The sequence below is a fragment of the Chiloscyllium punctatum genome, chromosome 26 (assembly GCF_047496795.1).
Source record: "Chiloscyllium punctatum isolate Juve2018m chromosome 26, sChiPun1.3, whole genome shotgun sequence".
Lineage (NCBI taxonomy): Eukaryota > Metazoa > Chordata > Chondrichthyes > Orectolobiformes > Hemiscylliidae > Chiloscyllium > Chiloscyllium punctatum.
Genome location: NC_092764.1, coordinates 57,095,092 through 57,107,840, shown reverse-complemented (window position 1 = coordinate 57,107,840; position 12,749 = coordinate 57,095,092). Strand labels below are relative to the sequence as shown.

The 12,749-nt window shown below is 40.7% G+C and overlaps 1 protein-coding gene across 2 annotated transcripts in view; it reads right to left on the bottom strand.

Moving 5' to 3' along the window:
* LOC140453084 (leucine-rich repeat-containing protein 36-like) overlaps window positions 1–12,749 on the bottom strand; it is a 96,370-nt gene that overhangs the window by 23,387 nt on the left and 60,234 nt on the right. For both annotated transcript variants that reach the window (XM_072547476.1, XM_072547475.1), the window contains 2 exons: window positions 6,737–6,924; window positions 3,795–3,903 (listed from right to left, as the gene is read on the bottom strand). In XM_072547476.1, coding sequence (XP_072403577.1) covers window positions 3,795–3,903; window positions 6,737–6,924 — 297 coding nt within the window. The remainder of the gene's footprint in view (window positions 1–3,794; window positions 3,904–6,736; window positions 6,925–12,749) is intronic.

The following is a 12,749-nucleotide window of genomic DNA, read 5'->3' as shown; positions in this document are numbered from 1 at the left end:
CCAGAGAGAGAGATACCGACTTCGAGAAAGCGAGCGAGAGAGAGAGAGAGAGAGAGAGAGAGAGCGAGCAGGAGAGCGGTGAGAGAGAAAGCCCGCAAGAGAGACAGAGAGCTTGAGAGAGAGAGAGAGCACGCGAGAGACAGCACGAGAGGGGGAGAGTGCGTGGGAGGGAGAGCATGAGAAGGGGAGAGAGACACTGACATGGAGAGACAGAGCGCGGGAGAGGGAGAGCTAGTGAGAATGAGAGCGTACGAGGAACGGAGCACGTGGGAGTCTGAGAGACAGTGAGACCAACCAAGAGAGTGCAAGTGGGAGAGAGCGAGAGTGAAAATGAGCGAGAGAGGGAGAGAGAAAGAGTGAGCGAGAGTGAGAGCAAGATTGCAAGAGTATGTGAGAGAGAGACTGAGAGAGAAAAAGAGACCGAGAGAGAGACCGACAAAGACAGAGAGAGGGACAGAGAGAGAGAGAAAGCGAGAGAGAGCAAAAGCAGGAGACGGTAGGAGCAAGTGAGAGCGAGAAAGTGAGCAAGCAAGAGCGAACGAGCGAGGGAGAGAGCACGAGGGAGGGAGAGTGAGTGCGTAAGGGACTACGCAAGCACGAGAAAGTGAGAGAGAGCGTGTGAGCAAGACAGCGAGAGTGAGTGAGGGAGATGGAGCGGGAGACAGTGAGAGAGAGAGACAGAGAGAGACAGCGAGCACGAGAGAGACAGAGGGAGAGCGAAAACAACAGAGACAGTGATAGTGATTGAGAAGGAGACCGCGAGGGAGAGCAAGAGAGTACGAGAGAGAGCGCAAGTGAGATCCAGCTAGACAGCAAAAGCAAGAGAGCGTGAGAGAGTATGCGCACGAGTGAGATCCAGCTAAACAGAGTGAGAGTGAGAGCGCAAGAGCGAGAATGACAGAGAGCGACAGAGACAGCAAGAGAACGCGACAGTGACCAGACGAGAATGAGAGACCAAGAGAGAAAGGCCCCGAGAGAAAGAAAAAGAGCAAGCGAGAGCAGGAGAGAGTGAGCAAGAGAAAGGCAGCGAGCGAGAGAGTGCGTGAGGGAGAGGGTGAGAGAGAGCACACGAGAGCAATACAGTGACAGAGGGAGAGAGGGAATGGGAGACAGCGAGTAAGACAGCACAAGAGAGAGCAAGAACAGAGAGACAGCACGAGTGAGAGTGAGTGAGCAAAAGTGTGAGCGACAGACGGGGAGAGAGAGTGAGAGACAGAGCAACAGAGAGAGGCAGAGAGAACGCGAGTGAGAGCAAGAAAGAGTGCAAGGGAGTGAGCAAAACAGCAAGATAGACAGAGGGAGAGCATGGGTGCGAGAGACCGAGCATGAGAGAGACTGAGAGAACGTGAGCGATACAGCGACAAGAGAGAAAACAGGAAAAAGAGTGGGAGCAAGTCAAAGAGCCAGCAAGAAAGAGAACCTGCGAGGGAGAGAGAGCTGAAGAGAACGAGAGAGTGAGACAGGGAGAACAGGTGAGCGAGATCATGGGCGTGAGAAAAAGAGCGCAAGAGAGAGCGACAGCGAGAGTTCGAGAGACTGAGAATGAGAGAGAGAGAGAAAGAGCGAGAGAGAGACAGTGAGAAAGAGAGAGCAAGACCAAGAGTGCCTGAGCGAGAGAGACCGAGCAAGCAAGAGAGAGAACTGAGAGACAGCGAGTGAGAGGGAATGAGACATTGAGAGAGACCGCGGGCATAGAGAGCAAGAGCGAGACAGAGAGCAAGAGAGAGACCGAGAGTGACACTGAGAAAGAGAGTGAGGGAGCGAGAGAGACACTGAAAGACAGACAGTGAGACCGAGAGAGAGAGAGACCGGGAGCGAGAGAGAGAGAGAGAGAAAGAGAGAGAGACTGAGAGCGTAAGCAAGCGACAGTGAATGAGAGAGCCAGCAAAAGAGCGTGAGCAAGGGAAAGCATGCGTGAGGGAGACAGCGTGAGAGAGGGAGGGCACGCGGCGAGCAAGAGAGTGACCAAGCAAGAGCGACCGAGTGAGAGAGTGAGAACGAGAGCGCGCAAGTGATAGAGCAGGAGAGAGCAGGTGCTAGTGCAAGCAAGAGTGAGTAAGATTGCCAGCAAGAAAAAGAGCGCGAGGGGAGAGTCAGAGCAAGAGAGAGCATGAGAGAGAACGAGCGAGAGAGAGGAAGAGAAAGCGTGAGAGAGAGCAAGTGAAATCCAGCTAGACATAATGAGAGTGAGAGGGCGAGCGCGAGTGAGGGAGTGCGAGGGAAAGAGCGAGCACGGGAGAGATCCAGCTAGACAGAGCGAGAGAGCATGAGGGACAGCACGAGAGACAGAGAGAGCGAGCGCAAGTGGGATCCAGCTAGACAGAGTGAGAGCATGTGAAGGATAGTGAGTGCACAAGAGCGATACAGCAAAACAAAGCAAGTGAGAGATGGCGAGAGAGAGATAGGGAGCAAAAGAGCAATAGAGGGAGAGAGAGACAGACAGACAAACAGACACTACACAAATATTGCCCTCCCCTGAGCTTCCTAATGCTTGCCACTGTAACATACCACCATGTTCCCTGGCTAATATCTGTCTCAGGCTTAATACAGAGATCCAATGAGCTGGGATTATAGCACCTCATTTTCCACTTGGGGACCTTGCAGCCTTCAGGATGCAATATAAATTTCAGTAATTTTAGGGCCTGAGCACTTTCTCCCATGTTTTTATCCTAACCTCCCACACAGACGGCCCTTGACATTCTTTGTCTGCTCAACTGTTGTTCTCTCCCTTTGGTCCCCATCTCCACCTATCATTTATGCCTTCCCTCTTGCCCCACTTCTTCTCTAGCATATCTACCTTTTCTAAGTTTCCTTCTGAAAAGAGGTCATTGGACCTAAAACATTAACTCTGTTCTCTCATCACAGATGCTGCTAGACCTGGTATTTTTCCAGCAATTTCTGTTTTGTTTCACATTTTCAACTCCTGCAGTTCTTTGGGTTTTCCAGTTATGGGGAGTCTGAGAATTAAGATCTTAATTCTTAGAAGAAAAATGCCAGCCTCAAGATTAAGGGGAGACCCAACAAAGCTGCTCAAAATTATGACAGGTGTTGATAGCTGTGATTCTTATGGTAATTGTATCTGCTACCAAGGTTATAGATTTAAAATAATTACTAAAGAAAAAGATGAGAAATGAAGTTTTTTAAAACGTAAAAAAATTAAGATCTAAAGTGCATCTTTAGATCTAAAGATCTAAACTCAACTTAAAGAGTCAGGAAAAGAAAGAATAACCAAATAGCCTGCCTTTCTGCTGCAAGGTTCTATCATGCTATAAATACACATTCTTTTTTCTAAGAAAACAATAGGATATTGAAGAGAAGAGAAAATTAAAAAGAAATTGATCTTAATTCTTCCTCCTAACTTAGTAGCTCAAACTTCAAGAACAATGACCTGTGGACAACAGTACGCAAGGATATAGGTTCAGCGTCTGTTTTACCATACAGATTCACGAGTCACTACCTTCAGAAACATCTAGTTAAGTAACACTGGAGCAACAAAAATATATCATAAAATAGGATCAGAGTACAAGGGGTCGAATATCATGAGGTGAACATCAAGGATATTTTTCCTGCTGCTCAAAATGTTGCACTCAGGTAGTGAACCATCAATATATTGTATCCAAGTGGTTACTGTTCTGTACAAGGAATGACAATTAATCTACTAAGGTGCTCAAATAAATTTCTTCTGTAAGGTTAACAATTGGCTGTTCTAATTCAGTGAACTAAAAATTATGTAAAATTATTTATAATATGAAACTGCAAAGTTTTTTCGATCACATAGTAAAAAAGTGTCTTACTGTTCTGTAGGTGATTTCCAGCACAATTAGCTAGTTCCAAACTTGTTAGTTGAGAACGCAGCTTGTTATTTTCATCCAAAACTTTTGCTAGCCTTCCTCTTAAACCTTCCTGCAAAGGTTTTAAAAAAATGTTTCAGTCATAACTTCTTTTCCCTTTCTCTTATTACAGCATAGTATAATGCTATTCAGTCAAAGGTTTTCCTTTTGCTGCTTTTCCTTACTTTCTTATGATTGTGTAAATGGATGCTGGGAAAAGGAATGAAAATATTGGACATATGTCACTATTAAATTATATCATTTCATACTGCACAAAATAATAGCACAGTTGACCGTGAGTCTGCAAAAGTCTCACACTTTTCTAGCTTGGTTAGGGAGGGACAAGAAAGAAGGGAAAAAAAACTGCCTTCTGATAAAACAGAGCACACAAAATTTTCATACTTTCCTACAAGATTCAATATTTGGAAATACTGTAAATTGGAAACAGATCAAAGCACTCAATAGTATATTTTATTCCTAATTTGTGTTAGCATAGTATCTAATGTTCTAAAAGAAAGGCTTCTTAGGACGTTTAAGCTTTAATAAAACATCTACTCATGCTAATATGGTTAAAACTTGATTTTTTAAAAAATTGTTCATGGGAAACTGGGCCAGCAATCTCTAATTTCCCTTTGATCTAAGTGGCTTGCTAAGGACACTTATGATGGCAGTCAACCACACTGCTGTAATGTGGAACCACATATAGGCCAGACCAGGTTAAGGACAACAAATTTCCTTCCCTAATAAATCAGTGAACCAGACAGGTATTTATGACAATCAACAATGGTTACAAGGACACCTTTGACAAAAATCTGGAATTCAAAGCTGGCATAAATTGAATTCATATTTTACCATGCCATGGTGGGATTCAAACTCATGGTTCTGGATTACCAACTAAACAATTCCGCCAATTACTAAAACATGTAACTCTCCAATGTGATTAACACAGTAAAACATCCAAGGTGCTTCACAAGGAACATTATCAACAAAAAATAATGAGTTATTAGACTGGATAGTTAAAAATTTAATCAAAGTAGCTGGCTTTCATAGGTTTAGGAAGTGAATTCCAGGGTTCAGAGCATTGACAGCTGAAAGCACAGCAGTGCACAAAACAAAAATGCTCATGAGGCCATAACTAATGCAGCATCAACATTTTTCAAGTCCATATGAGGATACAGAAATAGGATATTACTGACAATTCAACTAAAATTTAATGTAGGTGACACAGATTCACCTCAATGGTTGGAGAAGTAATGGGAAACCCTCATTACTTCAGGGGACACCTAATATTATTTGATTGCAATCAGGTACTCTAGTGAGCAGCATCAGAACCCTTAGAGAATTAAAATGGAAGTCTTACACCTGAAAACCACCCATCACAGAAGCATCACTCGGAGCACTGACTACTGCCAGTAATTAGATTAGAATTTTAGATTAGAATCCCAAAGTATAGAAACAGGCCCTTCGGCCCAACAAGTCCACACTGACCCTACAAAGACTAAATCACCTAGACTCATTCCCCTACTATATATTTACACCTGACTAATGCACCTGACACTATGGGCAATTTAATATGGTCAATTCACCTGACCTGCACATCTCTGGACTGTGGGTGGAAACCGGAGCACTCGGAGGAAACCCATGCAGACACGGGGAGAATGTGCAAACTCCACACAGACAGTCACCCGAGGCAGAAAGTGAACCTGGGTCCCTGGTACTGTGAGGCAGCAGTACTAACGACTGAGCCGCCAGGCCACCCCCTCTGATGCTTCGGTGAACATCGAAAGACAGCCAAATACAGTGTTAGGATTTCTTACAGTCACTTGGCAAAGAAAAAGACCAAAAGTCATAATAAGCTTTTCATTTAATTTGTGAGATATTATGGATGTACGTCTCGTAATTCTACAATCCAACCACCAGTATCAATAAATGTCATTTGTGCTCAAGTAACAATTCAATGAGTGTTTCCTCCATCTATAGACACTAAACCTCAACTTATACAATTAAAATGGAGTGGGCTAAAGGTCACAGTGATGGGGGAATGAAAGGGCAAAGTGGTGGCTCTCGGTGGGTAATCATCCTATTCCAATGTTGGGCTCTTCAATCAGCACAATATGCCTTTCAAAGAGGCCCCTCGCAAACCCAGTGCCACTGACTAGATGGAGTTCAATTTTCTCAAAGGCAGGAATGAGTTATGAATTTTCTGTGTGATTGGGCCTGCCTGTCATCTAGCCCACTTAGGTGGGCTCAATTAATTCCCTGCTCTTGGATTAGTTTGTACATTGATCAATTCATTGCTATGCTAATTCTTTTACACACTTAAATTTCAAAGAATAAATGTATTTCTTTTTAATTATAGCTATAATATAACTGCATGGTGCAGTTACAAAAGATTGGATTGGTGCAATATATTCTAAAGTTAAATTACAGTATTTCTGACTAATCCTTGAAATCAACAAAATATTGCAAATGCCAAAAATCTGAAACACACAGAGAATACTGGAGGAACTTAGCAGGTCAGGCAGCATCTACAGAGCGAGAAACAAAGTTAAATTTTCAAGTCCAACATGATTTTTCTTCAAAATATCTTTGAATGTCTTGGGGAATTACAGAAATATATACAAGTTTGCAATAAGTTTTATTCAGAAATACTGAAACATATTCTGCTTAGTTAGTCAGGATATATTGTTTAAATCATGAATTAGGAAAATCTTTTTAAAGCAGCAGAGGGATCAGGGTCTGATGCAACTAAAATTAATCATTAACTAGAAAATACTGGCATATGGAATCATTAACTAGAAAACACTGGTACAACCTACTAAAGATTCAAATCAAAATTTTAAACAGGAACTCAAACTTTTTTTTATTCAAGGTCTATTAATAAGAAGTGTAAAAATTCTTCTTACCAGATCATCTTGTTTCTGAGTTAATTGATGCTTTACACGCTGTAATTCTGCAGTGTCCAGGCCAAAACCTGTTCTGGTCAGCAAAGATTTGTTTTCTTCAGTCAATGCTTTAACTTTTTTTTCTAGGCTTTGAATTTTTGGTATGGACACTGAGTTAACCAAATTGGACAGTAGTTCATGAGCTGGAGCTACAGTAGAGGGCAGTAATGAACAATGGTAGACTATTTAAAATAATACATACTTAAACAAGTATAATGCAAGGAATGAAAATAAAATCATGTCTAATATTTGTTATTGTTTACAAAATATGAAGATATGATACCTCAACAGAATATAAATGCTTATAAGACATAACAAATGAAAAAGATATGATCATGTTGCTAAATTGCAGAACACAAATAAAACTTACACCAATAAATTAAAACTGAAAACAGTTCTGGAACAACGAGTAAATTATCACTTTAGTATATATTTCATAAATATGCTTAATTTATAATCATCTTATGGAAGGTAACTATATTACCTAAAGAGAACTGCCAATTTATAAAGAACAACTATAGTAGTCAGTTGCCCTTACCCTGCTTAGTCATTCAACATACTGAATGCACTTTAGTTTATTTAACTGAAGCAAACAACCTTGAAAGCCCATGTAAGAAATTGAACACTAAGTGAGTCAGAGAGAGAAGAGTAGCTCCAAACCAAATTGCTACAACAAAATTGATCAAAGAAATCTTTGAAAAGTTCAAGCTTTTTTTAAAGAAAGATGATACTATTATATACAAGCCTTCATTAAATTCAACCTCTACACATAGAATTTTAAAATCACATTAGCTAAGATTGAGGAAGGCTATTCAGCCCAACTATCTAAACCACTAAAGGTTGAAAATATCATCTTCACCAGAATACTGTATCTCATGATATGAAAGCAAATAGGCAAGGGATAAAATATACAAGACAGTTTCTTGCTAAGAGATTAATTGTGTCCTCTATAGTGTGTCAACTGCCCTCTCTCTTAAAATCAGTAATAGAGATATTGCTTTTCTAGCTCAGCACATCAACTTAAGATAGCTCCCTTTGTCAAAAATGAGACAAGCCAACTGCAAATGTGTTTTCATTTTAACTCTGCTGGAAGTTTTGCTGCCAGTTCTTTCACAAGATATTAAGCATGTGTGTTTATGAGCATCATTTAAGATGGGTTAAATCTGCATGCTGTCTCAACAAAGGCAGAGAATAGCTATTCTTAATTATGGAAGCACCATGTTAAGATACTGTGTCAATTCAGAGCCTGCATGTACATGAATGATCCTGATCACAGCATGGGCCTTTTTTTGTAGCAGGAGTTGTGAGGACTGATTGTGAAACAACATTCAAAGTTTTTTTATGAAAATTACAACAATAAACCAACAAAAAACATTACTTTATATATAAAACAAAAAAAACACAAACAAAATACAACTATACTTGTGCAAAATGAACAATTAGTAAAGGCAATAAATAAACAAACAAACACAAAACAGATCAACAACGAAACGTTAGCTCCCGACTTCTGACAGCATTGAGTATTACATATGAATTTATTCGAAATTCTTCCTTCAAAGGCATCCATTTCACTAAATCAGATAGTCATGGCTACAAAAAAGCCGTAGTTAAGATGGCAGATAAATCTACATCCAGATAGTCGAAAAAGGGCCGCCATATCTTAATAAAAATTTTCAATTTTTCGGTGTACCATATTCGTAAGAACATCCAAAGGAATACGTTCCATGATTCGCCTACGCCAACCCAACAGACCTAGGGGGTTTTCAGAGACCCAACACATTAAAATATTTTTCCTTGCACAAAATGAGAGAATGTTAAAAAGTATTTTTCCCATGAGCACCTAAACAAGATAAATTGAGTAGGCCCAGGAGAAGAGAGATAGGGTCCCTCTTAACTTCGATCCCCAAGACCCTCTCTATTACTCCTGCCACAGCATTCCAATATGTACAGAGCCTGCGGCAAGACCACAGACAATGAGGGAAGAGTACCAATACTTATTTTATACTTAGAACATAATGAAGATACTCCCACCTTAAATTTTGCTAGACAGTTTGGGGCCAAATGGGCCCTATGCAGAATCTTTAGCTGCATGGCATGGGTTGAAATTTTTCTCATATTTTCACAAACATTCTCCCATGTCTCCATAGAGATCTCAACCCCTAGCTCTCTCTCACAGACTCCACAAAGGTGCTCAATATCTTCTGAAAGATCACCCCCTAACATACAATAAAGAGTACTAACAGAGAGAGTATTTTTAACATGAAGCTTCTTCACTGTGACAGATCTGTAGGAGTCGGTCAAATGCATGGTCTTTTTCATTATAAATATTTTTGTTGGAAAGCTTTTTTAAATCTTTTACAAAACATTTATATATAAAGAAAAAAAACCAACAAAACAGAAAAAAAAGTACAAAGAACAAGGCCATAACAGAGCACCATTGTTACTAAACAACCTACTATTCTACCAAATCAAACCTATCTACTTAACTAAAACTAAACTACAAACATATTGAATAAATATTAGCTTAAATTACATTTAAGTTACTTACATTAAATAACGTCTTACTACTTTATTTGTCTTACTCATCGCACCTCCACTAAGGCTCCCATCCCTGGGAGTAACCCCTACAGTACCCATATTCTTTTCCTTCAAGTCTCCTTCTCCCAGGGCCCCACAGGCGCCCATAACGATTCCCATGGCTATACTACGGCCCTGACTAATATTGCCGACAAGTCCATTTCCATATAATTTAAAAAGGGCCGCCACATCCTATAAAACTGTTCCATTTTATGGTGCACCATTACCAGCTTACGCCACCCTATAAGACCTGGTGACTTTTCTGACGTCCAGTTTAGTAAAATGTTCTTCCTCGTGCCACGGGCAAGAATATTACACAGTCTCTTCCCATGTTCCCCCAGAGAGGGCAAATTTGGCAGCCCCGAAAGAAGAATTACTGGATCCATGTTAATTTCAATTCCCAGAATGTCCTTTAATTCCCTTACTTTAGTACTGCAATATCTTTGGATCTTGCAACCTGACCAATAACAATGTGTGACAGCACCTATAGTAATTTTACGTTTGGGACATTCTCGTGACACTCCTCGCTTAACCTTAGCTAACCTTTCTGGTACCATATGAGCCCTGTGTAAGATCTTCAATTGCAAAGCCTGTGCTCTATTGCATACAGACATTTTCCTTATATACCCCCAGATATCTACCCATATCTCCGGTGAAATGTCCTGTCCTAACTCTCGGTTCCACATCTAACAGAGTCCTTCCATATCCGCCAGAGCACGGCCTTTCTATAAATGATATAAAGTACTAAGTGATACACTGGAGTACCCTTTTCTCCACATCTGATTTATAACATTGGGCCAAGAGTGTGGTCTTCCTCTGTATATAGTCCCTTATCTGGAAGTATCAGAAAAGATCCTTATTGGATAATCCATATTTCTGACTTATCTGACTGAATGACATCAGGACCTCTCCATTGAACAAATCTCCCAAACATAGAATTCCTTTGTTCTCCCATGTCTTAGAGCCAGAGTCCATTGCCCCAGGTTTAAATCCTTGGGCTCCTACCAAAGGGTAAATGGTGAAGTCTTAAACCAGTTGCCCTCATCTTGCCTCATTATCCTCCAGACTTTTACCGTATTCAAGATAATTGGACTATTGCATTGCTGGGTTACGGATCTCATCTCATCCATAAATAATAAATTAATTAGAGGACATTTCAACTGTGAGGCTTCAATATCAAGCCGTATTGATTCTGAATTCCCTCATACCTAGTCACCAACATAAGTTAACAAAGCACTTATTTGATATTTCTTCAAATCCAGAAGATCCAACCCTCCCTCAGCTTGCGAAAGCGGTAACTTAATGAATTAAATTAGAGGACGTCTATGGCACCAAATAAAGGACCCTACCCAACCGTTAAACCTCCGTAATACTTGTCTAGATAACAGTAACGGGAGCATTCTCATGGGCTACAGCAGTCGGGAAGGACATTCATCTTAATCAGAGCTATTCGGCCTAGCCATGATAACGGTAATCCCTCCATTGCTGCAAGTCTTCTCTAGTAAATGTACAAAGTTAGCCTTATACAGCAACTGGAAGGAAGGGGTATTAAAAATTCCCAAATACAGAAAACCTTTTGGTGACCACCTAAACGGGAATTGCCTTTTATCCTTCAAGTTAGGAATCTCCACTAAGCCCCCTACAGGCATAGCTTCCGATTTTGCGAAAATGATCCTATAACCTGAAAAACTACCATATAAATTAATTGTTTGGATCAGCCGGGGAATAGACTTCTCCAGATCGGCCAAGAATAAAAGGACGTCATCAGCATATAGGGTAATCTTAAGTTCCCCCATTCCCACCTTTGGATCTACTATTTCAGAGTCTCTTCTAATAGTTTAGGCTAATGGTTCAATCGCCAAGGTAAATAGCAGCGGTGATAAAGGGCACCCCTGTCGACTACCTGTTCTAATATTAAAATTATTTAACTTAATACCATTTGTAATAACTGCTGCGTTAGAATCCTTATACAGTACTGCTACCCATCTGACAAAGGATTCCCCCCAAACCAAAACACTCTAGAACCTCAAATAGATACGGCCATTCTATCTGATCAAAGGCTTTTTCTGCATCTAAAGAGACCACCAACCCCGGAACCAATCTTTGCTGACAAACCTGTACTGTATTCAGTACTGTCCCAATATTGTTAGAGGAACTGCGGCACTTAACAAAACCTGCTTGGTCTTCTTTTATAATATGGGGCATAACCTTCTCCAGCCTCAGTGCTAATATCTTTGATAAAATTTCGAAATCTACATTCAGTAATGAGATTGGTCTATTTGAAGTACATTCCCTTTCTTTAAAATGAGGGAGATATTAGCTTCCTTAAGAGTAGACGGCGGACATTCTTGCCTATAAGAGTATTTGTACATTCCCAGAAGTGGTTTCACTAACATGTTTATGAATTCCTTATAAAATTCAGTTGGGAATCCATCTGGCCCCAGTGCTTTGCCACCTCGGAGATGTCTTATTGCTTCCTGCACTTCCTGTACTGTTAGGGGCGCATTCAAAAGGGAAGCCTGCTCCTTACTCACATTGGGGAGGTCCAGATTTTCAAAGAAGGACTGCATTCCCATTGTACTATGTTCGCTCCCCTCTGACCGATATAGCTCTTCAAAGTATTCCCTAAACCTAGCATTGGTCTTTTTTTGAATCACAGGTAATCGTACCAGTCTTCTCCCTAACAGAGGTAATGGATTGGGAGGCTTTTTTCCTCCTGGCTAAAAAAGCCAGATATTTACCAGGCTTATCTCTGAATTCAAACAGTCTTTGTTTGGCAAAGGAGATCTCTTTTTTTAGTCACTTGTGTGTGTATTGAGTCATGGGCAACCCGGACAGCTGTGATCCACTGAAGTTTAACCAATGACAGTTTATTATAATATGTTTTCTCAGCTACCTTCAGTCGGGCCTCCAGCAACTCCTGCTGCTCCTCCCTCTGCCTTTTTCTAGTCGTCAAATATGAAATAATCAGACCTCGTAAATATGCCTTAGTGGTCTCCCAAAGTATTGCGGGATTACTAAGCGTACCTGAATTAATATCCCAAAAGGTCCTGAATTCCCTTGTAATATATTTGATAAATTTACTATCCCCTAACAAAAATGAATCCATGTGCCAGTGACATGCATTTGCTCCACTGTCCTTGGCTTTAATACCTAAGTATACTGGCGCATGATCCGAAACACCTATATTCCCTATTTTATATGCAAATATTCTGTCCAGACTATCAGATGGCATAAAATGCATATCAATTCGCGTAGGACATTTGTGTGGGTTGGTATAGAACGTGAAAGGTCTTCCGTTAGGGTGAAGATACCTCCACACATCCACTAATCCCAACTCCTCACACATGTCCACCAACTGTTTATACTGCATGGGCGTATCTGCTAGGCCCTTTGG